This window comes from Cervus elaphus, chromosome 26 (genome assembly GCF_910594005.1).
Source record: "Cervus elaphus chromosome 26, mCerEla1.1, whole genome shotgun sequence".
NCBI classification, from domain to species: domain Eukaryota; kingdom Metazoa; phylum Chordata; class Mammalia; order Artiodactyla; family Cervidae; genus Cervus; species Cervus elaphus.
This window is the reverse complement of record NC_057840.1, coordinates 32,681,152-32,707,556: the sequence shown is the minus strand read 5'-3', so window position 1 is coordinate 32,707,556 and position 26,405 is coordinate 32,681,152. Positions and strand designations below refer to the sequence as shown.

At 36.2% G+C, this 26,405-nt stretch overlaps 1 protein-coding gene across 3 annotated transcripts in view; it reads right to left on the bottom strand.

Moving 5' to 3' along the window:
• Positions 1–26,405, bottom strand: part of TAB2 (TGF-beta activated kinase 1 (MAP3K7) binding protein 2) — an 82,050-nt gene that overhangs the window by 34,394 nt on the left and 21,251 nt on the right. For 2 of the 3 annotated variants that reach the window (XM_043887976.1, XM_043887978.1), the window contains 2 exons: positions 23,548–23,696; positions 6,799–6,989 (listed from right to left, as the gene is read on the bottom strand). In XM_043887976.1, coding sequence (XP_043743911.1) covers positions 6,799–6,900 — 102 coding nt within the window. In that variant the 5' untranslated portion in view covers positions 6,901–6,989; positions 23,548–23,696. Of the gene's footprint in view, positions 1–6,798; positions 6,990–23,547; positions 23,697–26,405 lie in introns of those variants that run through there. The other variant, XM_043887977.1, reaches the window with a different exon arrangement.

The window sequence follows — 26,405 nt, the reverse complement described above, 5'->3', positions numbered from 1 at the left end:
CATTCACCATTTCAACCAATATTTACTGAGCATCCCATTAGGCAAGTGGAAAGGAATATAACTGCTGTCTTAAGGATCTCATGGTCCAGTGGAGGAAATTAATGTGTACATAAATAAATATAATGCACAATGGTAGGTGTTTTAATAGGACTATGGATAAGGTTTATGGGTGGAGGTCATCTGAGAAGACTTCAATTACAGCTTTAGTACTTAACTACTAAGGCTTACAAGTAATACTTAATGCATTATTTTGAAAAGAAAAGCGATTTTAAACTTACAGATTTAACTGTCATATTAAGAGAATTAAAAAATAGTGAAAATTTCAGTTAAAAAACTGAAAGTGCCAGCTACACAACATTCGTACACTATTCTAAGTTATGATTTAATTACCAAATATGAATGTTAAAGATATGAATTACACCTGTTGAAAACACAGCTATCTTAGAGAATCCACAGCCCAAGGAAATGACGTGAGTAGTTCCAAAAAGAGGCAGCTGAGCAGTAAACAAACTCAGAAGAGAACAGAAAACTGATACTTCTGTTCTCTTAAGAAGTAAGATGTTTAAGAAAGAAAGAAAGAAAAGTGAAGTTGCTTAGTCGTGTCCGACTCTTTGCAACCCCATGGACTGTAGCCCACCAGGCTCCTCCGTCCACGGAATTTTCCAGACAAAAGTACAGGAGTGGGTTGCCATTTCCTTCTCCAGGGGATCTTCCTGATCCAGGGATTGAACCCGGATCTTCGGCATTGCAGGCAGATGCTTTACTATCTGAGCTACCAGGGAAGCCCAAGATGTTTAAGAACATGTATACAAAGTGGCAGTGTGACATGATCCTTTAACTACTGATTTTTAATATTCTGTATACTATTTTTTTATCTAGAAAAGTTGTGAACCAGTATATTATAGGGAGGATAATGTACTTGTCTTCAGAGAAAAGACAAAGAAGCCTACCCAACTGAGAAAGGGAGTTGCTGTTCAGTCGATCAGTCATGTCTGACTCTTTGTGACCCATGGACTGCAGCACTCCAGGTTTCCCTGTCCTTCACCATCTCCCGGAGCTTGTTCAAACTCATGTCCATCGAGTCCAGTGATGCCATCCAACCATCTTGTCCTTGTCTCCTCCTGACTTCAATCATCCCCAGTATCAGGGTTTTTTCTAAAGAGTCAGTTCTTTGCATCAGGTGGCCAAAGTATTGGAGCTTCAGCTTTAGCATCAGTCCTTCCAATGAATATTCAGGGTTGATTTCCTTTAGGATGGACTGGTTGGATCTCCTTACAGTCCAAGAGACTCTCAAGAGTCTTCTCTAACACCACAGTTCAAAAGCATCAATTCTTCAGTGCTCAGCCTTCACTATGGCTCAACTCTCACATCCATACATGACTACTGGAAAAACCATAGCTGTGATTATAAGGATCTTTGTTGCTAAAGTAGTATCTTTGCTTTTTAATACACTGTCTAGGTTTGTCATAGCTTTTCTTCCAAGGAGCAAGTGTCTTCAGTGATGTTCAACTCTTTGTTACACCATGGACTGCAGACCACCAAGCTTCTCTGTCCGTAAGATTCTCCAGGCAAAAATACTAGAGTGGGTTGCCATTTCCTCCTCCAGGGGATCTTCCCAACACAGGGATCGAATCCAGGTCTTAGGTCTCCTTCACTGGCAGGCAGGTTCTTTACCACTAGCGCCATCTGGGAAGCCCAAGTAAGGGAGAGCAGCTCCCGAAAGAAAGGCTGTCACTAAATAAGAGCTCTACACTACAGCTAGAGGTAGTTTATCTACTGTGACAGTTTAAAAGTAACTTTCTAAATTTGGGAAGATTCACACCCTAGTTGTATCCCTAGAGGAGTCCTCCCCATCCCTCACTTGTCACAGTTTTGTTATATCAGCTAGAAGACATATTGTTTGAAGGCCAGAAAGATTATCAACTCAATTTAAAAGAGCTGGGTATTGGGAAGCATGTCACACAGAGTTTTGTTTTCATATAACCAGATTAACATATTGAAGCTGACACTACTGAATGCCCAAAAGAAATTCTAAATTATTTATTTTCTTTTTTTTCTTGTAGTTAAAAACCTGTTTACTTATTTTATCTTTTTAAAAAATAGGCAATTTATTTACAAAGATCAAAACAACACTAAAAGATATACATTGAGAAGTCTCCTAAAAGATATACATTGAGAAGTCTCCTCTCATCTGGCCTGTTCCTTCTTGCCCATCATGGATAACCCACCTTTTATTTCGTTTTTAATTCTTCCAGTATTCCCTCATGCAAACAGGGTCAAATATATATACACATGTATATTTATTTATAGATGTATTTATATACATCTATATATACTCTTCATTTTATTTAACTTAATACACCCTGAAGATTATACTTTAAGAGCTTCTCTCTCCTCCCTTCCTCCACATTTTAGACAGTTCTTTCAGTAGCAAATCTTATACAATCTTATTGAAGAATATAGTATTTTTCTATTTTTCAATGATTCAGTGAACATTCTCAGTATAGTCTTATTAGAGAACATGATTTAAAAAATTAGGAAGAGGTACCTGAGTTGTATAGCTCTGTGTATTCTTGCCACCTCTTCTTAATATCTTCTGCTTCTGTTAGGTCCCCACCATTTCTGTCCTTTATTGTGCCCAGCTTTGCTTGAGATGTTCCCTTGGTATCTAGAATTTTTTTGAAGAGATCTCTAGTCTTTCCCATTCTATTGTTTTCCTCTATTTCTTTGCATTGATCACTGAGAAAGGCTTTCTTATCTCTCCTTGCTATTCTTTGGAACTCTGCATTCAGATGGGTCTATCTTTCCTTTCCTCCTTTGCCTTTCACTTCTTTTCTCAGCTATTTGTAACGCCTCCTCAGACAACCATTTGCCTTTTTGCACTTTTTTCTTGGGGACAGTCCTGATCCCTGTCTCCTGTACAATGTCATGAACCTCCATCCATAGTTCTTCAGGCACTCTATCAGATCTAATCCCTTGAATCTATTTCTCACTTCCACTGTATAATCATAAGGGATTTGATTTAGGTCATACCTGAATGGTCTAGTGGTTTTCCCTCCTTTCTTCAATTTAAGTCTGGATTTGGCAATAAGAAGTTCCTGATCTGAGCCACAGTCAGCTCCCAGTCTTGTTTTTGCTGACTGGATAGAGCTTCTCCATCTTTGGCTGCAAAGAACATAATCAGTCTGATTTTGGTGTTGACCATCTGGTGATGTCCATGTGTAGAGCCTTCTTTTGTGTTGTTGGAAGAGGGTGTTCGCTATGACCAGTGCGTTCTCTTGGCAAAACTCTATTAGCCTTTGCCCTGCTTCAATCTGTACTCCGAGGCCAAGTTTGCCTGTTATTCTAGGTATTTCTTGACTTACTACTTTTGCATTCCAGTCCCCTTAATGAAAAGGACATCTTTTTTGGGTGTTAGTTCTAGAAGGTCTTGTAGGTCTTCACAGAACCGTTCAACTTCAGCTTCGTCAGCATTACTGGTTGGGGCGTAGACTTGGATTACTGTGATATTGAATGGTTTGCCTTGGAAACGAACAGAGATCATTCTGTCATTTTGAGACTGCATCCAAGTACTGCATTTCACACTCTTGTTGACTATGATGGCTTCTCCATTTCTTCTAAGATCCCGGATTCTTGCCCACAGTAGAAGACGGAATGGTCATCTGAGTTAAATTCATCCATTCCTGTCCGTTTTAGTTTGCTGATTCCTAAAATGTTATGTTCACTCTTGCCAACTCCTGTCTGACCACTTCCAATTTGCCTTGATTCATGGACCTAACGTTCCAGGTTCCTACTGCTCTTTAAAGCATTAGACTTCACTTCCACTGCCAGTCACATCCACAACTGGGTGTTGTTTTTGCTTTGGCTCCATCTCTTCATTCTTTCTGGAGTTATTTCTCCACTGATCTCCAGTAGCATACTGGGCACCTACTGACCTGGGGAGTTCATCTTTGAGTGTCCTATCTTTTTGCCTTTTCATACTGTTCATGGGGTTCTCAAGGCATGAATACTGAGAAATCTGTATGCAAGTCAGGAAGCAACAGTTAGAACTGGACATGGAACAACACACTGGTTCCAAATATGAAAAGGAGTACGTCAAGGCTGTAAATGGTCACCCTGGTTATTTAACTTATATATGCAGAGTACATCATAAGAAACGCTGGGCTGGATGAAGCACAAGCTGGAATCAAGACTGCCGGGAGAAATATCAATAACCTCAGATATGCAGATGACACCACCCTTATGGCAGAAAGCAAAGAAGAACTAAGGAGCCTCTTGATGAAAGTGAAAGAGGAGAGTGAAAAAGTTGGCTTAAAGCTCAACATTCAGAAAACTAAGATCATGGCATCAGGTCCCATCACTTCATGGCAAATAGATAGGGAAACAGTGGAAACAGTGGCTCACTTTATTTTCTTGGGCTCCAAAATCACTGCAGGTAGTGGCTGCAGCCATGAAATTAAAAAGATGCTTGCTCCTTGGAAGAAAAGTTATGACCAACTTAGACAGCATATTAAAAAGCAGAGACGTTACTTTGCCAACAAAGGTCCATCTAGTCAAAGCTATGGTTTTTCCAGTAGTCATGTATGGATGTGAGAGTTGGACTATAAAGAAAGCTGAGCGCCAAAGAATTGATGCTTTTGAACTGTGGTTTTGGAGAAGACTCTTGAGTCCCTTGGACTATAAGGAGATCCAACCAGTCCATCCTAAAGTAAATCAGTCCTGAATATTCATTGGAAGGACTGATGCTGAAGCTGAAACTCCAATACTTTGGCCACCTGATACGAAGAACTGACTCATTGGAAAAGCCCTGATGCTGGGAAATACTGAAGTCAGGAGGAGAAGGGGATGACAGAGAATGAGATGGTTGGATGGTATCACCGACTCAATGGACATGAGTTTGAGTAAACTATGGGAGTTGGTGATGGACAGGGAGGCCAGGTATGCTGCAGTCCATGGGGCTGCAAAGAGTTGAACATGACTAAGCGACTGAACTGAACTGACCTGAACCTGAGTTGTAGGAGAAGATACCGTCCCCTCACTGTTGCTGCTCCTTTTAAGACTTTCTTTAGTTTCTGACTCCATTTTTATTACCCTTCCTTCCTCTTTCATTTTCATTACACATCTGATATCAACAAATATGGACTACTAATTCACTCACCAAATATTCATTATAGGCCTTCCACTATTATTACTGTTATTCATATTGGTTGCTAACATTACTTGAGCACTCATTATGAATCAGTTATCCTACTAGCTGCTTTCCTGCATTATCACATTTAATTCTCTGTGAAGTCTTTTTTAAAGTTTCCATTGTATACTTGAGGAAAATGAGGGTCAGAGACGTTAATTCAATTGCTTCTATTAACTGTTAAATATTGAACTCAAGTCTCTCTTACTCATAAAACATATGCTATTTGTTATTATTAAAATTTTTAATTTATTTCCCTTAGCTTTACCTGAGGTATGATGGATAAATAAAAACTGTATATATTTAGGTTGGACAACATGATTCTTTTTAAAGGTTACAGTAGGAGGATTTAATATACATATATGTTGTGAAATGATTACCACAATTAACACACCTACTACTCCACACTGCCAATTTTTTCTTTCTTCCCTTTTTTTTTTTGCAGTAAGAATACTCAAGATCTGCTCTTTTAGCAAATTTCAAATATACAATACAGTACTATTAACTCAAAACATATGCTATTAAATAATGTACCACAGAAAGAGCCACACATATTTGGAGAATTCCAACTAGCTGAGGATGATTATGGCAAAGGGCGTGGGGGAGGAAGGACTAGGCAAGAGGTCATGCTGCAGAAGGCAGGATTTTAGATCACAGATCTAGTACGTCCTCATCAAGATTTATCAGCTTTACTCTGAAGGGTATAGGTAACAACCATGGGGCTTTTAAGCAGGTAAATATATGATACAATCTGAATTTAAAAGGACATTTCTAGCAGAAGTGAGAAGGATAGACTGGAAAGACCAAAACTGGGCTAGACTAAAGGTGGCAGACTAATTAAGTGTGCAGAGAACAGGTGACAGAGTGTGAACAAAATGGAGTTACTTGAAATCAAATACAGATATTGAGCCTTTCTAAGTTTCATATAATTTAAAACTTTAAAAATCATTCAACAGGAGTAAATATGTCTGAGCCCCAATCACCTTTTTTTAATCTCCATTTGAACAAGCTGAAAAACTGTTCTTGACAGAAAGATTTCCAGTTTAATCAAATGAGAAGGTACACTATCATGAAATATTTAGAATTATGTATTTCTAAAATTGTATGTACTAAGAAAAATCTAAAAATGTATTAGAGAGTGATATTAAATGGAAAACTTACAGATTAAATTAAAACAAATAAACTTTTTTCTTTAGAATTGGGGCTTCAGGCATTGTCTCCATTTTACAGATAAGAAAACTAAAGGACAAAAGAAGGCATATTACTTGTCAAATATGCTTAGGGTGCCATTTAGAATTAGATCCCAAGTTTCCTGATTCCTTATTTAATGATTTTCTCATTTTCATATGAAGTGGAAGACCTGGAAGTTTTTAATGCTTTATATAAGATCTCACTTAATCCTCACATCTACTTTACAAGGCAGGTATTATTCATATGACAGATGGGAAACAGAGAGCCTAGAACCTGCTAAAGGCCAAATGACTATCAGACATCAAAGCTCATCTCTCCATCACACTGCACTAATGCCAAAACAGATAAAAGTGTTTTCTTCCAATGTTTAAAAAAATACCAAGTTGTATTAATAAATTCAGAAATCATTAAACACTGACCTGTAACATGCACCTGGATACAACAACTTCAGGTACTTCAGGGAATTTTTGTCGCAGGTCATGCAAAACCTGAAAATCAATTTGGTGGCTTCCTTGGGCCATTCGTATATTGCCTGATCAGGACTATTTGTACAATAGGCAATTCTAGGCCTTAGTGGAAATAGTACTCATCTCTTCTGTCCAAGCATTTTCTGTGAAAGAAAGAAAAAAAATTTTAATGAGAACTGTTACAGAATTAATATTATCATGGATTTAAAATTTCAGTACAAAAGGGTATGTGCTTTAGTATCTAACATTTAGTATAAATTATAAACATCTTTAGTCTTATAATGTTTCCAGTATAGTTATACTGTCTTTTCAGTTTATAACTACTGATGGCAAACTTTAAAATTTTCTAATTCCTATGTATTTGTGTATGCTTTATAATAGATGTGTCTAAAGGCATTCAAATAAGAAATTATCGTCAAGTTTGTTTTAAAAGGGAAAAAATGAGTAACATCACTGATTTTTTTCTTAATTATCAGAGGACAGCCTAAGGTGAGTAATCTTATTTATTCTACTAAAATTTTTTAAACTTTGGATCCTAAAAAAGTTTGGTTCTACAAATAGCTTTGCATGCTTTATCTAAAAAATGATCTGTAAATCAAAAACATTTGATATTTTGTCTTAATTTTCAGATGTACTTAATCCTTAAATGTGTAATCAATTCATTCTCAGGGGCTTGGTAGCATTTTATTCCTTCTGTCTCTATTAAATCAGTATTTTAAAATACTAATACTTGAGCCCCAACCCCAGAGGTTCTGATTTGATTGGCTGGGAGCAACATGGGCATATGGATTTTTAAAAGCTCCCCAAGTGATTCTAATGTATGGCCCAAGTTGAGAAATACCAAATTTATTTATATCCCTAATATTCTTAACATAAACCACGTTTAATCTTAAAGCCTCTGTGGGATATAAATAGCATATAAATATATTAAACCTATATAACATATTAAAATATTTAAAATCACACTATTTGCACAATAGTTAAAATGCAATTCATTTTAGAATAAATTTAACAATAAGACAATCTCTTTAAAACAAATTTCTTATCTGTAATATTTCTCTTTTCCGTAAGCTTAAATACAAGTCTATAAACTCCATGAATACAGAAATTAGTCTCTCATGTCCTTATTGCACACCTAGCACTCTGTAGACAGTTTTCAGCGTAACAGTAGATATTAAAACACTTTTGAGTAAATTTAGTTATGAAAGAACTCCTGAATCCTCAATAGAATAAAAGCTCATTTAGATATCATGTTTGGTAAAGACTTTCAAATTTTTTTATCATCATTTGGTTAATTTTCCCCTAATTCTTTTGTCTGTGACTTCAGCTTAGTTACATCTCCTAGGTAAAAGCACTACCAAACCAAATTATTTGCATTACAGATTTCCCAAATCTATTTCCAACACACACACACACACACAATATTTTAGCACCCAGTGTAATATTTCTACAAATGGGTTGCAAGAGAAAAGAAAGTACCGGAAATTAGTAAATGATATTTAAATATAATATAAGGGACAGTAAACATGCTATAGCATTGCTGATCTTGAGAAATTCTCTCTGGACTTCACTCCAGCTATCAACTCATTTATCTGCCCATTTCCTCTTTCAGGCTAAACTCCTTGAAAGGATGGTTTATACTTTGTCTTCATTTCCTCCCTCTTATCACTTTAAAATCTACCAAGTCAGGTTTTCAAAGTTTTTCTCCACTGAAACTACTAATCAAAGTTGTCCAGGATCTTCAGACTGTTAAACTTAACAATCACTTCTCAGCCCTCATCTCACTAATCTCTCTTCAGTTTATAAACCAGTCAACCACTCCCTCATTCTCCAGACAATTTCTTCACTTGGCTTCTGAGATTTATACTCTTCTGGATTTCCACCCACCCATTGGCAGTTCCTTGTCAGTTTTGTCAGATCCTCCTCTGGACATCTAAACATCGGTGAGTTATGCAGTTCAGACCCAGGGTTTCTTTTCGATTACACCTACGTTCCTCGTCAAGGTAATCTCAACCAAACACACTACTTTAAACAGAGGCTTTGCAAATCTCTCTGTCCAACTCCAAGGGAGCTCTCTCTCCCTTGAGTTCCAGGCTACATGACCAGCTGCTTTCTTCACATCTACTTCTGGATATCTAAAATTCACTTCAAATTTGGTATGTCCAAAATTGAACTCTTAATTTCCCCCACCCAAACCAAATCTTTCCCAGTCTCTTTCATCTCCATATATGGTACCATCAGTCATTCAGTTGGTCCTTCTCACATGCCATATCTAATCCATCATCAAGTTTTGCTGGCTGTTATCTGCAAAAGAATTATTCTGAATCTGATCACATTTTCCCACCTCTATTACTGCTCTTATTCAAGCCATGATTACAGTTCACCTAGACTGCTACTGCCAAGGTCTCCACCCTGCTTAACTCTTTGCTCCACCCCTACCTCTTACTCTACTAACAGAATGATCCTTGTGAAAAGTAAATCAGAACAATCATTTCCCCAGCACAAAATCCTGTAACACAAGACCCCTTTCTAACTACCACCTGGGACTTCATCTCCTAGCAATGTCTTTGTTCCCACAGTTCCACACTGATTTCCCTCACACTTGGTTATCTCTCAAAGAGAAGCTAACTTCATTCCTCCCTTGGGGCTTTTAGACTTGTGGCCCCTTTTGCTTGGAATCCTTTCCCCTCAGATATTTGCATGCCTCCCTCTCTCTCTCACACTTCACTAAGATCTCTGATCAGACTGCTTCCTTGACCAATCTCTCTACCTAAAATATTGCCACATTTCTCTCCTCTCCCTCCCTATCACATCTTCATACCTTGCTTTTACTTCATAGCATTTTTATCAATACTGACATATCTACCTACCTACCTACCTGCCTATCCTTAAAGCGTTAGCTCCACAGGATCAAGAACTTTGAAGTTTACAGCTGTATTCCCAGGACGTAGGTCCAAGATGTAACATTTGTTGGATGAAATAAAGGTTTTACTGTATGGTTTATTCATGTATTTTGCTTCTAAAATGCATTTCAAGTAATCCAGATTTGGAAATTATAATTTGAAGGAGAGGCCAATAAATAAATCCTCAGTCTAATTCAGGACAACCTTTCTTATTTGAAAGAGGTTGAAAATAAATTTCAACTCATTCTATTATTAATACATATACAGAAATCTCTGAAGTTCTTTGAAAAAACTCTTATATGACTATCAAGTATACTAACAAGAAAATTGTTTAAACGCACAATTGTATTTTAGGGATTCCACTTCCTGAAATGGCAAAGTAGCTCCTACTGGACTAATGCTCTCATGAATAACTTCTGTAACTGGACAAAATATAAAGAGCGTGAAGGCAGAAACAGCAAAGTGGGAGTGGTGGCACTGGGGTCTGGGAGGAGGAGAGCAAGGCAGTAGTCGGAAGAAGTAGACAACATGGGGTGACTTTCCACTTTTCAAATGGTTTTTAGCCAGAGAGCACATCCCAGTTGTTTTTGAGCAGCAAAAGCTTGCACAAACAAGTAAATCTTCAGTCTAATTTGCTTAATGAACCAAAGGACAGATTTTGGCGTGACCACAACAGCTGAAAACCTAGCGAGTAAATCACCGAAAGGAGAGAAACACTGATTTCTGTGTATAATATCTACACATATCTCTGGTTCCCAAACTATATCAACTTGAGATTCCAAGCAATCAGGCTAAGGTTAAAGTAACAGAACTGAGGTTTCAGTTTGTAGTTTACGTTCAGCCAAGTTAACTGCCTACTAAAACAAACAAGCAAGCATGCAAACCACTAACCAAACATCAACACATTCTAAAGGAACACAATAGACTTAAGTCTCTACAATGTGTCATTCATAACATCCAAGTTATAATCTAAAATTATTACACATAAGAAACAGGAAAAACTGACCCATTGTCAAGAGAAAGGCAACTGAGGGAGACCAAGCCCAAGATGACCCAGATGCTAGAATTAGCACATAAGGATTTTAAAGCAGCTATTTTAACTATGTTCAGGAATGTAAGGGCCAATATGCTTGGATTTCTCAGTCAAAGAAGAAAAACAAAACAAAACTATAAAAGAAATGCAAACTCAAGAAGTAAAAAATAAAATGTCTGAAATAAAATTCACTGGCTAGGTAATCACAAATTGGAAATGACAAAAGAGTCAGTGAACTTGAAGACACAGCAATAGAAATCATTAGAATCTGAAGGATGGAGAAAAAAAAATGACTGAGGCAGGGAAATGAACCTACCTCAGGGACCTGTGAGAAAGAATCAGTAACTCTTAACATACCTGTAACTGGAATTCCAGAAGGAAAAGGGGCAGAGAATGAGATAGAAAAAAGTATGTAATGACACAGTGTCTAAAAATTTCCCCAAGTTAGTAAAAGATCTAAATTTACACATCAAGAAGAACTTGACAGGCTCCCTGGCCATCTCGGAGGTTGCTCTTGGTTCGGAGCGATCCCACACCTAAAGCAGGAAGGTTGTGGTCACAAGGAAGACAATGAAGTTACCTAGATCACTCAACTCTAGACTCTATATCAACCCAAGATTCCAACTCCTTATGAAAAGTGGCAAGCACATGTTGGGGTACATGCAGGCTCTGACAATGGTAAGACGAGGCAATGTGAAACTGGTCATCCTCATCAACAGCTGCCCAGGTTGAAGAAATCTGAAACAAGAGAATTACGCCATGTCGGCCAGAACTGGTATCCATCTGCAGTGGCAATGATGTTGAATTGGGCACAGGGTGTGGGAAATACCAGAATACGCACCATGGCTATCACTGATCCAGCTGACTTGGTATCATTAGAAGCATGCCAAAACAGATCAGTGAAAAGTAAATCATGGAAAAATTTTCTATAATAAAACTGGTCAGAGTCTGCTTTAAACACAACAAACAAGCAAAAAGATCTTGATTAAGAAGATCAGGAAGTCTTAAAAAGGAAAAGCCAGAGAAATCACACATAGGCATAATAGTCACAGTGCTGAAAACCAAAGAAAAAGAAAATCCTGAAAGCAATCAAAGAAATAAAAAAAAAGGCAACAACAATTTATATGAAGGCTGACTTCTCATCAAAAACAGTGTAGGCCAGAAGATACTGAAAAGACAAAATTCAAGTGCTGAACGGGAAAAGAAACATTAACCCATATTCTGCATCCAGCAAAAGTAAACTTTAAGAACAAGGCAAGATAACTATTTTTAAATGTAGCCTTGTGGGTGAGTGATAAGCTTTACAATTAAACACACTATTGAAACAAACAGGTATTTATTTAATTTTGAAAGGAAAACCAAGAAATACCTTACAATTTAATCTGGAAAATTATTTCTAATAATAAATAGAAATGCATTTTCTAAGGTTAAGATGCAAAATGACTGCTCTTCTGAGAAAAGAATAAAGAAATCATGCTTTACAGGAATGCTTCTAACAATAGGGGCAAAGTTTTAGCATCTAACCTGCTGCCAGCTCAAATAATCTGGGAGGAGTAAGTTCTCAATGATCTTAAACAGCAGCGGAGTATACGTGCTGCTGTGTGCCGTGCTCCGTCGCGAAGTTGTGTCTGACTGCCACCGCATGGACTGTACCTGCCAGACTCCTTGTCCATGGAATTTTCCAGGCAAGAATACTGGAGTGGATTACCATTTCCTCCGCCAGAGGATCTTCCTGACCCAGGGATTGAACCTGTGTCTCCTGCATTGGCAGGAGGATTCTTTACCACTGAGGCACCTGGCAAGCCCAGCAGAGTATATACAGCACTACAAACCCAACAGTAAGTATACTGGAAAGATTTACAAGATGTGCCATGTTATTTCCTTTCCTAGAGTATGTAAGCAACTTATTTCTAACCTCTCAATATTATGACAGTGCAGAGTACTAAGTATCAGTTAATGGCTCACTCAGACTTCATGTTATGATAATTATCAAGTCTTCATTTTCACTACCGTTTACTATGGTGAATTTTTCCAGGACTGTAATAGTAGTTTAACACATGTAACTGTTAACTGTACTCCCAAGAAGCGACCATAGCCTCCAGATCAAAAAACAACAACAAAGAAATGCAACAGGACTTACAGTTCTGAACAAAATTTGAGCATTTATGAGGTACCTGGATATTTAAAATTGGACTATCATCATCCATTCACAATCCACAAATTTAAGGAGTGCCTAGTAGGCAGCAGATAACCATGCTGGAGATACAAGTATTAGAGTCCATACCCTTGCTCTCCAGGTCACAGAAATTCCTGGATTAAAGACACATCAAAACAAACTAATAATTTAGGTAACTATTTTAACTTGCCCACAATTTTATCTTTTGTCTGCCTTCTGCTACCAGATCTGCTGACTGCTATCTCAGCTGATCTCATTGCTGACACAATAATGTTTTTCATCCCTTTCACATCATTCAAAAACAGACTACAAGGGAGTATATTAGGAAAAACTACAGATAGCAGCAGCAAGAAAAAGGTAAGAGCCAAATCATACAGTGCCTTTACAGGCCATTAAAATTTGGAGGTTTATTCTCAGGGTAATGAGAAGAGACTGAAAGATTTAAGCTCAGAGGCAGGAAAGGTGACATGATCAAGAAATCATGTATGTGTGAAGAACGGCTACAGTATGGAGAAAATGGCAAAAGATGAGACCAGTTAGAAAAATGCTTTAGGCTAGCTAAGAAGGCAGGAGGAGAAGGGGACGACAGAGGAGGAAATGGCTGGATGGCATCACTGACTCAATGGATATGAGTTTGAGTAAGCTCTGGGAGTTGGTGATGGACAAGGAGTCCTGGCATGCTGCGGTCCATGGGGTCGCAAAGTTGGACGCGACTGAACTGAACTGAACTAGCTAAGAAATAGTTAATACCTTGTAATCGTAGAGATAGCAATGGACACTGAGTAGAAGGAAAAACTGAAGGGATAATTAGGAAGTAAAATTTAATAGAACTTGGAGGTGGATTAGATATTGGGGTAAAGAAGGAGGGGTAAAGGTTGCTTTCTTATTTGTTCAGATGGTGGTCCCATCTATAAACTAAGGAACAAACTAGAAAAGGTCCAAGAAAACAAAATAAAGTTTAGTTTTGAACATACTGAGTCTAGGGTACCTTTACAAATTCAAAACAGTGATATCACAGAGGGAGCTGGGATATATGGACCTGGAGCTCAGAGTTCTGGGCTGCAGATAAACATCTGAGAGGCATCCTTGGTGCTGGCATTAATTAATCAGTGTAGATGAGACAATCCTACCATATAATTTAAGAATACACAAAGAAAAATATTCTTGGTTATACTTTATATGAAAATTATATAGTCACTATTAATTTTTCCCTAAAAGGCCAACATTCCTTCCAGCCCAAATACTAAACATTATATATAAAAATTGATTTTAAGACATCTTAATTTTTTGACCTACCCTATAATGAAAAATTTAAATAAAAATTTAAAGAAGAACATATGTACATAGTTTTTAAAAGCCAAACAGTATTACAAAGTTTATTGGAGAAACCAGCAATTTCCATGCCTCATGCCTCTCCACTTTTATCCTATTCCATATTCCAGTGTCAACACTAAGCTGTTTCTTCACATTCCTATACAAGATGATTTATAGGATTATTTCTTGAGTTTTTTCAATTTTACACATTTTCTATGGATTTCCTACTATGGAAAATGAAGAGTTAGCTTTATAACTTAGTTCTCATGCCATAATATAACCATCCTTCTCTAATCCTATGTCCATCTGCCCAATTACTTATTTCATAGTTTTTGCTTAAATCCATATTCAATATTTATATTACTTTTCCCTGTAAATACTATCAGCCTAGCCAGTTAATAGATTATGAGGGGTGGACTATATCACCAAGGTCCTTTCCAAACTAGTCTTTTGGGAAGAAAAGTGTGTGTGTTGTTAATGAAAGAGCTATAGAATATTAATCATGTATGACTAAAAGCTGGCTTTCCATTAAGTCCAATAAAACAGCAAAGCTCTTGCAATTCTAACCCTAGGGGAAATGGAGAGACGTGAGAGTGGAGGGGATGGGGTAAACATTACTATTCTACCATTGAAGTGACAGATTTAGGTGAGACGTGTTACTTATTAGCAAACCTTGATAAAAGATTAAAAAACAAACAAAACTCCCAAACGATGACTATACAGATATGTAAAAGAATCAAGTCGCCTGTTCCTGACCAGGAGGTACCATACAAAGTAAATGATGGAGCAAAGCTAAATTCCCAGAGATCCAACTTTTAAAAAAGGAGTAACTGGTAATATACCTTATATAAACTACTTAGATTTACATAATTTAAACCTGACAGTCAAAGTGTTGCCCTTTAGTATAAAAGTCTTATTAATGAATAAACTAAATGTTACTCTCAGGTAAGCTTAAAACTTTCCTAAGCAGTAGAATTTCAAGAAACAATATTCTGTTTTAACTGTTTGTTTCTAAAATTTTCTGGTGAAAGAACATGTTAATAGCTAAAAACAGAAATAACACTGCTAAATATTTCACCCACAATTCTATATCAGTAGGGGTTGTCTCATTTAATAAGATGAGACAATTAAATATTTGGTTAAGTATAAACTCTGGTTCCATCACTTCAGGGCAAACAGATGGGGAAACATGGAAACAGTGACAGACTTTATTTTTTTGGGCTCCAAAATAACTGTAGCCATGAAATTAAAAGATGCTTGCTCCTTGGAAGAAAAGTTATGACCAACCTAGACAGCATATTAAAAAGCAAAGACATTACTTTGCTAACAAAGCCTTTGAGGCCTTCCTTTCGCATGTATATGGGACAAATCATTTGTCTTAATTGGATAACTTAGACAAAGCTACCTGAAAACCAAATATTAGGTTGAAAGTAAGTGCCAGATAAGCAGCATAAACTGTGCTATAGGTGTTCAGAGTGCTCTCAGGCCTGAGGGAGGAGGTGCAAGGGCCTTGAATCATCATAAGGTTGAAGTATGAAGCAAGGCAATCCAATAAACAGTAGGCAGGTTCTGGAGACAATGAGTCAGTCACCTGTTTGGCTAGAAGAGGAGGGACAGGAGAAAAGAGGATTATGAAGAAAGAGTTTGGGGCGGGGAGTATCTACAAGAGAAGATGAGAAAGGTTGATGAAGGCTGCAAGTGAACAGTGGCTTTTATTACAGAAGGTCTTGAGATACACGAATGGTTTAGCCTACTATTATGTAAACCAATATCCATATTTCATCTCTGCCCTGCTTGTACATGGTTGAGTTTTACCAGAACAAATTTACTACTATAACAAAGAAAAATATAGCTTATGTTGAATATCATGGAAGAACAGGACAAAATAGATAAAACTGAAATTCACTTCTCAACTGCACTGGGATTCTCCTTTAGCTTATAGACAATAAGGTAAGAGGTTGTTCCATTTTAACATATATACTATCCTAAAATTTAACTCTGATTTCCATAGCAACCTCCAGAGATACTAATTTTTTTCTATAAACAATGGAATCTCGACCTAGACAGACCCCTAGAAAATTATCTTGTAAACGTATATAATTTAGGGGGTTAGAGAAAAAGTGTTGATGCCCAGGAAACTCTTTTTTTTTTTAACCAGAGGTCCATTCATCTATCCAATTTTACCTCTTAAAACCAACCTGTGACAACAAACAGAAATTTTTACACAAGTAATATTAGTTTCAAAGTGCAGAGACTATTTTGTTCACTGCTGTATCTTAAATATTTAGAAAGTGGAAGGCAAGTAGTGGATGCTCAGTAAGTATCTGTTGTAATAAATCTCTAAATAAAGATCAGAATACATCTAGATTAAAGACTACTATAAAAAGTGGTAGCTATACCTCCAAACTACAGTGTTTGTCTTACCCTTGGCTATATGTGAGTGCTGCTATAATAGTTGTTTTGAAACTGCATCTATGCAATTGATGTATTAGGCAACAATTTGAGCACTAAATGAATTCTGCTGTGAATTCATCTGTCAGAAACACTAGGTAAATGCAAAAAACCACACTCAGCTGAAACAAGCTGCCTATGAACACTCAAAATATAAATATGAACACACCTCAAACATCTGCCAGCAACCTCAGCTTACTGCAGCTTCGAGGAATCAGTCACACCCCTCCACTACTTGTGTTCAACTTTCCAATTTCAAAAAACACTTCTTCACTTCACAATAACAAGCTTCCACAACTATGTCAAAGTTCCTTCCATAAGGCAAATTTTGGGACTGTTTAAAAGCCAAGTACAGTATTTATTTGTGTAAATATTATATAAGTATTTACACGTATTTCTTAGTCATTTGACATGCGTAAAATTACGCTATCATGCTTTTTAAGGTTTCTACTTTTTAAAATGTTCACTGATGACATTCTGAGTGTTGTACCTCAATTCCATTTTTCTTGTTCAGTCCTGTGGTGTTCTATTTTTTATTTTTTGATATAGTGGTGCTTTTTAGGGACACACAACCTCAACAACCATTACTAAATTTCCCAGGATGTTTAATGGGAAGGGAGAGTGTTTCAACTTATGTACTTGGCTGTCAACATGATGTTAACAGTTTTTTATTACTAATTTTAACTTGTGTCTCTTCTGTGGACTGGCTGATGACTGTGCAGTGACTTAGCTGCTAATTTTTTTTGAAGTTAAAGCAAGTTTTGAAACTTTTTGGCCTTAATAAGGATTTCAGAAGTAAACTGAAAAAAAAAAGTATTATCTAATTATATACAGTATTTTAAGTACCTCCTTCATTACTGATGATGTAACTATCTCATCAAATGTCAAGCAAGTATATAATAGTTGATGCTTCACATTTGATTAATTTTAAAATAATCTATAATTGTCATTAACTGAATGAAAATTTCAAAATTACTTTTAACAGCAAATTATTAGACTTGTATTTCTCGGAATATGATGTTACATCTTCATTAAAGGAAAGAAAACTTGCTGCTCTCCAAATTCTATAATATCAGATTATTTTCCTAAGAGTTAAAATGTAAGAATTACAGCTATGGCATTTAAAAATCTAAAATTCAAATACTATCATCATTTATGATAAAAAAAAGAATAAGTACAATCCATCTTTAGCATAAACTAGCATAAAACAGCTGTAGTCTTGAATCAGTTTACATAGATATTTGCAAAAATGAAATAATAGAAACACACCAAATTAAGTCATCTAAATGCTACTTACTTGAATTACTTATCATGTTCAGATTTAGTGTTACTTAAAAGCTTAAAGGGAATAAAGGATTATGTTACCAGAAAATGTATTTCTCAACTTTATAAGCCTATAGTAATTTATTTTCTACAGAAAAACAATAAACATTAATAGTGTAATTTTATACATGTCAAATGGCTAAGAATGGCCATACTCTATCTCCTCTTAAAAAAAAAAAAAAATTCCCAATTTACTCATTAATACACTGTCTCAAGTCCATGAATACTGACCATTTCTTATGGTTAAAAGGTTTAGCAGTTATAAGTTCCTCTAAAAGGAATGTGCAAGTCAGCCACACTTGGCAATTTATGTACTGTGGTTTTGTGGTGAGTGCTACCATTTTCTAAGGATCAAGAAAAGTGCAATAAATCTAAGGCAGAATGGTTATAATTCATCAAAACATATTATATAACTAACTACCTTGTGTGTATTTTCCAATTCATACTTCATTATTATTTTCCAATACATAAGGGCTTTAAGATGGAAATAAAGTTACTTCTGAGTGTGCCCCTTTCAATGTAATTTTTGGATAATCCATCTCGTTTATAAATATCTTTAAAAGAAAGCACAATATAAATAAATGATATGATAATGAGCTCCTGTTTATAGATAAAGGGAAAAAAAGAGCAGAAAAGAAAATGAAAGCACTTGAAAGAACCAGTTTTCATCTTACATCCACCATAAACATCTGGAATGAACTAAGTAGGACTCAATGACATGTGAAAATTAAAATAACTTGGCTAAAATATTAATCTAAATTGACATTTTAAGATGAAGATTTAGAGAAAGTTAGAAGAAATTTCACCCTCTGATTCCCATGCAGTTTCAGCCCCTTACTTGACCCCTGTTTCTTCTGTTCATCTTTGAATTTAACATAATCTTGTTAAGCATGTGCCAGTCTTTCAAATCTAATACTATGGAACTGTTAAAAAGTTGGTTGCTAATCTTGTTATAGTTATGGGGGATGAATTTTATATTAGATGGTCAAGAATAATTTCAAAACTGTACAGAAACTTCTATCTCAACATCTTTACTATATATAAAGCTATTTCACAATTCTCCAATTATAGATACCCTTAGAGAATATTTAATTTAATATCATATAATTGATATTCAGAAATCTCATTATCTAATACTTATCCATAAATCTAGAATGACTTTCATAACAATATGAACTATGAACATATATGAAAGTGATCATCTACTCAACATTTTGATTTATGACACATTTTCTAATGTATTATTGTTAAATATTTTCATATATACTATATAGTATACACATTGCTTATGCAAACATTTGTTGCGTGTCTACTACTCACTCTCTACTATAGTGGGTGCTGAAAAAATTAATAAAAGCACTTTTCTACACTCAAGAAATTTACATTTTAGTAGAGGAAGACAAATGCATCAACAAGTAAACACAATGACTGAACTGAAACTGAGCCGTGTTGCAGTGCCCAGGGGAAACGCAGGAGGGGCCAATCAATTCTGAGGCAAGTGGAGAGTTCAAGGGTAGGAATAATTAAAGAGGGCAACACCTAAGCTGGGTCTTAGAAGATAAAAATATGTTTACCAGGTGGACAGGCAAGAGGGGAAGAGGATTTCAAACATAAGCAGCTGCCTGGGAAAAGACTTGAATCAGACAGCATGGCAAGTTTGGGTAACCACAAGTAGCTGGTTCATGTGGAAGGGCACGAAGTCAGAGGACAGGGAGAAAGTGTGATACAGGATGAAGCTGAAGAAGTAGGGTAGGCATGGGCATATCATAGATAATCTTAATTGCTTTCCCCTGCCCCATATGTGCTGAATCCCACAAGTCAGCAAGAACAACACGCCTCTCACTTTCCAGATCCACCTAATTTATCTCTGAAGTTCCGAGCCCTGCCTGGTTCTGTGACATTCCACACAGTCCCAGAGGCAGGCATGCAGTGGTTCAGTAACACTCACGGTGTGGCACTGAGAGGTGGGTAAGCAGCCATGGAGATTAGGAGGAAGAAGTGCCTAAAACGTAGGAACTGAGGAGAGGCAAGAGAAATTCACAAAGAACATGGCACTTGGATTTAGCCATAACAGATAAATCATAAAGAGTCTTGCAGGATATCACTGACAACTGTTCGTATTAGGAAAAAGACCATGAAAGGATAGGATAAATTTGAAGAATTATAGCCGTACTGCAGAAGGGAAGTGAGATAAAGCTAAAAAGGTGGAAAGTTTTCAATGAAAAATGGCACAGATTCCAGATTATGTATAAGATCTAAGAAAATTCTGCTGGCCTGGAATTTGCACAAATACAATCTACTTTTTGGTTCACCTAATGTCTGTGATCCATTCCACAAACACTGCCCACTGTAAGCCAGGTAATGTGCTCTAAGTATGCAGAGATGAATAAAATATAGTTCCTGCTTTTGAGAAAATCATAAACTAGTAGAAATCAGATTTAAATGAGACTTCTTATAGCATTTATCTCATTTTATCCTCCCCACACGTGAAGCAGAGAAGACAAATGTTACCCCACTTTTCTTTCTTTTTAACTGAAGAGAATCACGGAAAGATGTATTAAGAAATGTATTTACAGTTCCAACTAAGTCAGTAGCAGAGCTGTTTTCTAGGCCAGTTCTCAACTGTGGTGTCACTATCCGGTGCTAGCACCATCAGCTGTGAATGAAAATTTGTTGCTGATCATGAAGTACCAGAGCTCCATCTATAACAATATAAAGTATCCAACCTACAGACAAGCACATGTGTTTAAAGAGGAGCATATAAGAATGTCAGTTTAGTTCAGTCGCTCCATTGTGTCTGACTCTCTGTAACCCCATGGACATATAAGAATGTCACTTCAGTGTATATCACTAAAAGAACAATCTGAATAACCATTTAGGAATGAATGAGTAAATTAATGTACAGCAATGTGGTTTTTTAAGTCAAATAAGATATCCAAATAATTATATGCAAAGGCCTATTAAGACATTACTGGATGAAAAAAGATGCAAACTGCCCTTTGTGTTTAAAAAAAAAAAAAAAAGACACCAAAAAAAGTTTTATTTCTTTTTTATTTTTTTTATTAAAAAAAAAAGTTTTAAACAGATATTTTTATGTGAATGCACTGGTAATGCTCTGAAAGGATACACACTAATTATTTTGACTGGGGAAAGGAACACATAGACAGAAGGTGGTCCAAGGAGATTTAGTCATCTCTGTTATGTTTTCATTTTTTATAAGAATATATATTCATGTATTTTTGTATAATTAAGCATAAGCAACACAGACTAGAGCAGAGTATTTTCCCTATAAAAGTATTTCCTATATATTTTCTATGTATTTCCCTATAACACTACTTGTATTCTGATATGGGGGGTCAGAGAGTAGGAGGAGCACAGAAAGAATTATTTGAAAGTACCAGAACTGAGCCAATTCAATGTCCTTTTAAATAACTCTAAGCCTATGCTATCAATGCTGAAATTGTTACTGATATACTTAATAACTGCAGCAATGCTCAACCATCAGGAGTCTTGACAGACGAGACTTAAATGTCCACACATACAGTGGGCAAGGGCACTCTCCTCTGAGCTCACAGCACGATCACTGTGACTCACCACGGATCACGTTCTGTGCGCAACAGTGTTAACCTGTATCATTCCAGTTCTCACACCATTCCTGTAAGGAGTAAGTGAGAAAATACAGGTAAAATTCTTCACACATGATGCCTGATCAAATAAGAGTAAGTGCTGGCCTTCATAGGTATTGCTACTGCCTAATCTCTAACTTTTTCAAGTTTCAGCCCTCACTCTATTGCAGTCAGCTTTTCAAAAAACTCACTGACTTAAGTGCGAGAATGCTAAGAAATAAATCTGCAATGGATTCTCATCACCTACTAAACTAAATCCAAACAAACCCCTTCATCATACATTTGAAAGCATGTGTGGCATAGCTCCACCATCCATCATATCCTTCTATACCCTACTATTCTGCAGGCATACTGGACTGTTTACAACTTTTAGAACATATTATATACTTTGACTTCTACAACTTAGGAATACTCTTGTCTTTCTTGCTAAAGATTTCTATCTACTCTTCAAGGCTCAGTAGAAATATTACTTTCTCTACAAAGTTGATTCTCTCCAGTTTTTTCTACCTCTATTATACTTTTTTATGGTATTACTTGTCCATAAGCCCACTGAAAACAAGGTTAATTTATTTCTACATCCCTAGTGCACCTAATAAAGTGTTTTATATATAATTTACATTCAATGATGTAGAAGACTTTCACCTTTACTCTTAGCCCCAGTGATAACTAGTAAGACTTCAAATTCAGAAGCAATTCTCTCTTATCTCCCCTTCAATTCATCTACCAGTGGTAAGGACCCTAGTAACTCTGGCAGTAGCTCTCTTTCCTGCCCTAACTCAACACTCAGTGAGATATAACTGTTTCAATGCTAAACAAATGAAGTGGCACAGAATCAGTGACCTAATGCTGACAAGACTGGCTGACATTAAATTTATTATGTATTAACACTGGAGGAAGGCATACAAAGCATAAGCTAGGATATCAGAATCATCTTTTAAAATCACAACTGGGATATAAAATTCCTTTGTTCAATTTTGGCTAATCTCTAACATATCTGAACTGAACTTTAAAACCAAAAGATATGTACGGTCATCTACCCTTTAGCAAATAAAGTCACCTTTTATGGATTAACTTTTCCTAAATCTATACAAATTAGTAAAAGTGATAAATGTCCTTAAAAGCTAACTTAGCCCTCTAAACATTCACAAGTAGTTTTTTCCTCAGTTAAAATCTAAGGTAGTAAGAAACCTTAATTTTTAGTTTTGCTGTTACCTTCCATGAAACTCCAACTACTGATGACTTTCTCGTCTGGTTTCTTTTGGGCAATCAAGTAAAAATATAGCAAATACTAGTTATATACTTACATTTAAAATAGAATTAAATTGTTCAGGTAAAACTATTACATAATACATTACTTGATTCTGTCCAGGAATTTTCTTTCAATTTCCCCACTCCCACTCCCACCCCCCGCCCCATTTTTGAAGACCATATTAACTCTTTATGTGAAGGCACTCACAGTGTAGATTAGTTGAGGACCTCATGACAGAGAACTGTTTCCTTTATTTAATTCTCTAAATTACTTGTACCATATGTGAACTTCTTAAAGGAAGATAGTTTGGTTGTTTCTGTACTTCTCAACGAAGACCAGAGTACTTTTTGTACATTTTTACAGGGCTTAACTCAATAGCATTTCCAATTAACTTTTCTTTAATGGTTTTTCCATTAGTCTGCTGTTACAAACAAGTCAAATTAGAAATAGTCAGGCAAAAGGTACGTTAAAGTCAATACTAGTTGCATGTCACCGAGTGGTTAGGGATGTTACCAAACTGTGAACAAGATGACCAAAGTTTTGAAAGTAAAGTTTTGGTTATTATAGATTTCATAGTAAGGTAGTTACATGGCTAAGCTTGACTGGTGCCATGGACTTTAGCATACCTGGAAATAGAAAAATTCAAATGGTAGCTGTTCTTGATTGGCCCATTGCCATTTTTGCAGCTTACAAATTTTTAATTAAGTAACTGCAGTGAGCTCATCTCTACTGGATACTTCTTTTCCAGGGCAGGTCCAGGAACTGGGTCTGGAGCCTTGAAAGCAGAAGAGAAACTAGAGTAAACTAGAGGTAGGCAGAACAAGAAACGAGACCAGATGACATTGTGAGCTAATGGCAGGGAGGGGGTCCCCCGTGTCTCACATAGGAAATACTCTTAAATGGAAAAGACTCTCTTAAATTACAAGTTACCAAAAGATGCTATTTGCATTATTTAAGTCATTGTCTTAATCTACCCAACTCCACTCTAAACTCCCAATTCTAGAAACTAAACCAGTAGCCTTTATGAAATCTCTACTGGCTTTCAGCAACAGACTGTCCAATATGGGACCAGCGTATATAGAATGAGAAAACCAACAGTAAGTTCATTTTCATTAATAAGACTGGAATTGTAAAGTTCTCATTTTTACGTCACTTTACTCTTCTCTTTTGCTATCTTATTTCCAATTACCTTCTGTTTCCCTAAATTCCTACAATCAGTTCTCAGACTTTTCTTAAGAAATGCTTTGGATACATCTAAGCAGTGAAATAAAGTTCCAATTTTTAAAAATAGTTGGTAATTCTTAAAGAGGGACGCAAAGAACAGCTCATAAGATGTGGTTCTTAACCACACTAGAAATTCTTTTTTCCATTACCAAAATAGAGTCAATGATTTTTTTTTTTTTTTTGTTAGGTCCACATTATTAACACACACACAAAAAAACTTGCAAGTTCAAAGGTTACAGAAATGGCAGGCTATTAAAAATGTTAAGACTGTTGTACTAATTAGATACTAGGGCCTAGAAGTGATGTTCTTATGCTTGGCAAGCTGATAATTTTAGGAGTGTCTAAGAAAGAAGAGAATCAATCCCACAGTAGTCAAAATAAACTGAATCCTCTGCTGCTGTCCAATGATGGCAGATGGTGAGGACTGTAACAGGACAAAAATGAGTGAAGACAAGGATGCAAAGAACTTAACTCCCTGCATTTCTAGTAACTAGGACACAACAAAGCAAAATAGAATCAAAGTAGTTTTTAAGGACAAGGTCAATTTTCCACCTTTTGTAATGGCATGCTGTAGATGAAAATATTCTGGTAGAGAAAGATCTAGGTTCCAAATCTGGTTCCTGTACAAACTAAAACTCTGCAGAAGTTTCTGTTCTATTAAATGGGACACCATCCCCTACCTCACTGGACTGTCATGAGAATTAGCACCGAACAACCTGGCAGACAGTAGGTATTCAGCACAGACTTCTATATGCTCAGTTGTGTCCAACTCTTTGTGACCCCATGGGCTAGAGCCTGCTAGGGTCCTCGGTCTGTGGGATTCTCCAGGCCAGAATACTGGAGTGAGTTGTCATTTCCTACTCCAGGGGATTGACCCGACCCAGGGATCGAACCCACACTCTATCATCTCCTGCAATGGCAGGCGGGTTCTGCACCACTGTGCCACCTGGGAAGCTTTGCTCTAAACATCTGAGTATACTTAAGCTTTCATTTTCATAAAATGCTGAAACGACAGCTGCGTAACAAGCTTTAGCTTTAAATAACTCAATTGCATCACATCCTAAGACAGAGAACCTGATTTATCAACATTGATCCCAGAACAAGGCAGATGTGAGAGAGCTCAATTCTGAGAACTGATGATAAATAAAAATACAGCAATTTACACTCAGGATAAAGAGAATTAACGGTGAACAAGTAGACATGCAATTCTTCCTCATCCAAGTAAAGTAGAAAATACTTTTGTCAACACACCTCTAGTCAAACCAAAACATTATAGAACTGGGATACAGTGTCTTTTAAAAAACAAAAGGAATCAATATATGATCTAACTTGGTCTTTAAGTCAGGAAATGCTTTAAGGGCATAGAAAAGCCTTACATTTGAGCAATAATTTTCCTCTTACTGATAGAACAGTGGGTTCCACATGAAATTATTATTTACCAAATATGGTTCAGAGATCAGATTACACCTTCCCTGGCATTACCAAGTAATAGAGCAAGTATCACAAGCCACAAGGAATTCTAAAAAGAAAAAAAAAATTCTTTTCTTAAAGTTTACTTGAAATGTGTTCACTATTACAACTTTATTTCAAAGAGGTTTTAAAAGTTAACATGGAAAGAATCTTACTCAAAATAGACTGCGATTTACTTAGAGATTGATAAGATTAAGTAAGTTTTGCCAGAAGGCATAATAAAGAGTATTTAAGATTGAGGATTCCCATTCATTAACCCATATGGATAAACTTTCAGTTTACAGACCATCTAAAAAGAAAGAAACACTTCTCTAGATAAACCATTAATTTTTGGGGGTTTTTATTTTATAACCAGATTATCACGTTGAAATCTCATTACTCACATAATGTTTCAGTTGATTCTTTTGGATTTCCCAGATATAAACTGTCATTTACAAATAAATGTGCCTCCTCCCTTCCAATAATTACACCTCTTATTTTGTTTTTGGTCTAATTATATTGGCCAGCATTCTCAAGACAATGTTATGTAACAGTAATGCCAGCCAGACCTTTTTTGATTCATGAGCTTTTAAAAGGAATTTAGTATTTCACTAAACACTAAAATAGAAATTCTAGTATTTCAACATTTCTAGTAACAAAATGTTGGCTTCTGGTCTGAGATATATAAAATCTTATATATCTATGTTCACTCATTTTTTTTTTCACTAAGGATTCTTATTAGAAAATAAATGTTGATTTCCCTTCTTTCTATATCCCTCAGGATATTCACATGTCCCATCACCTAATATGA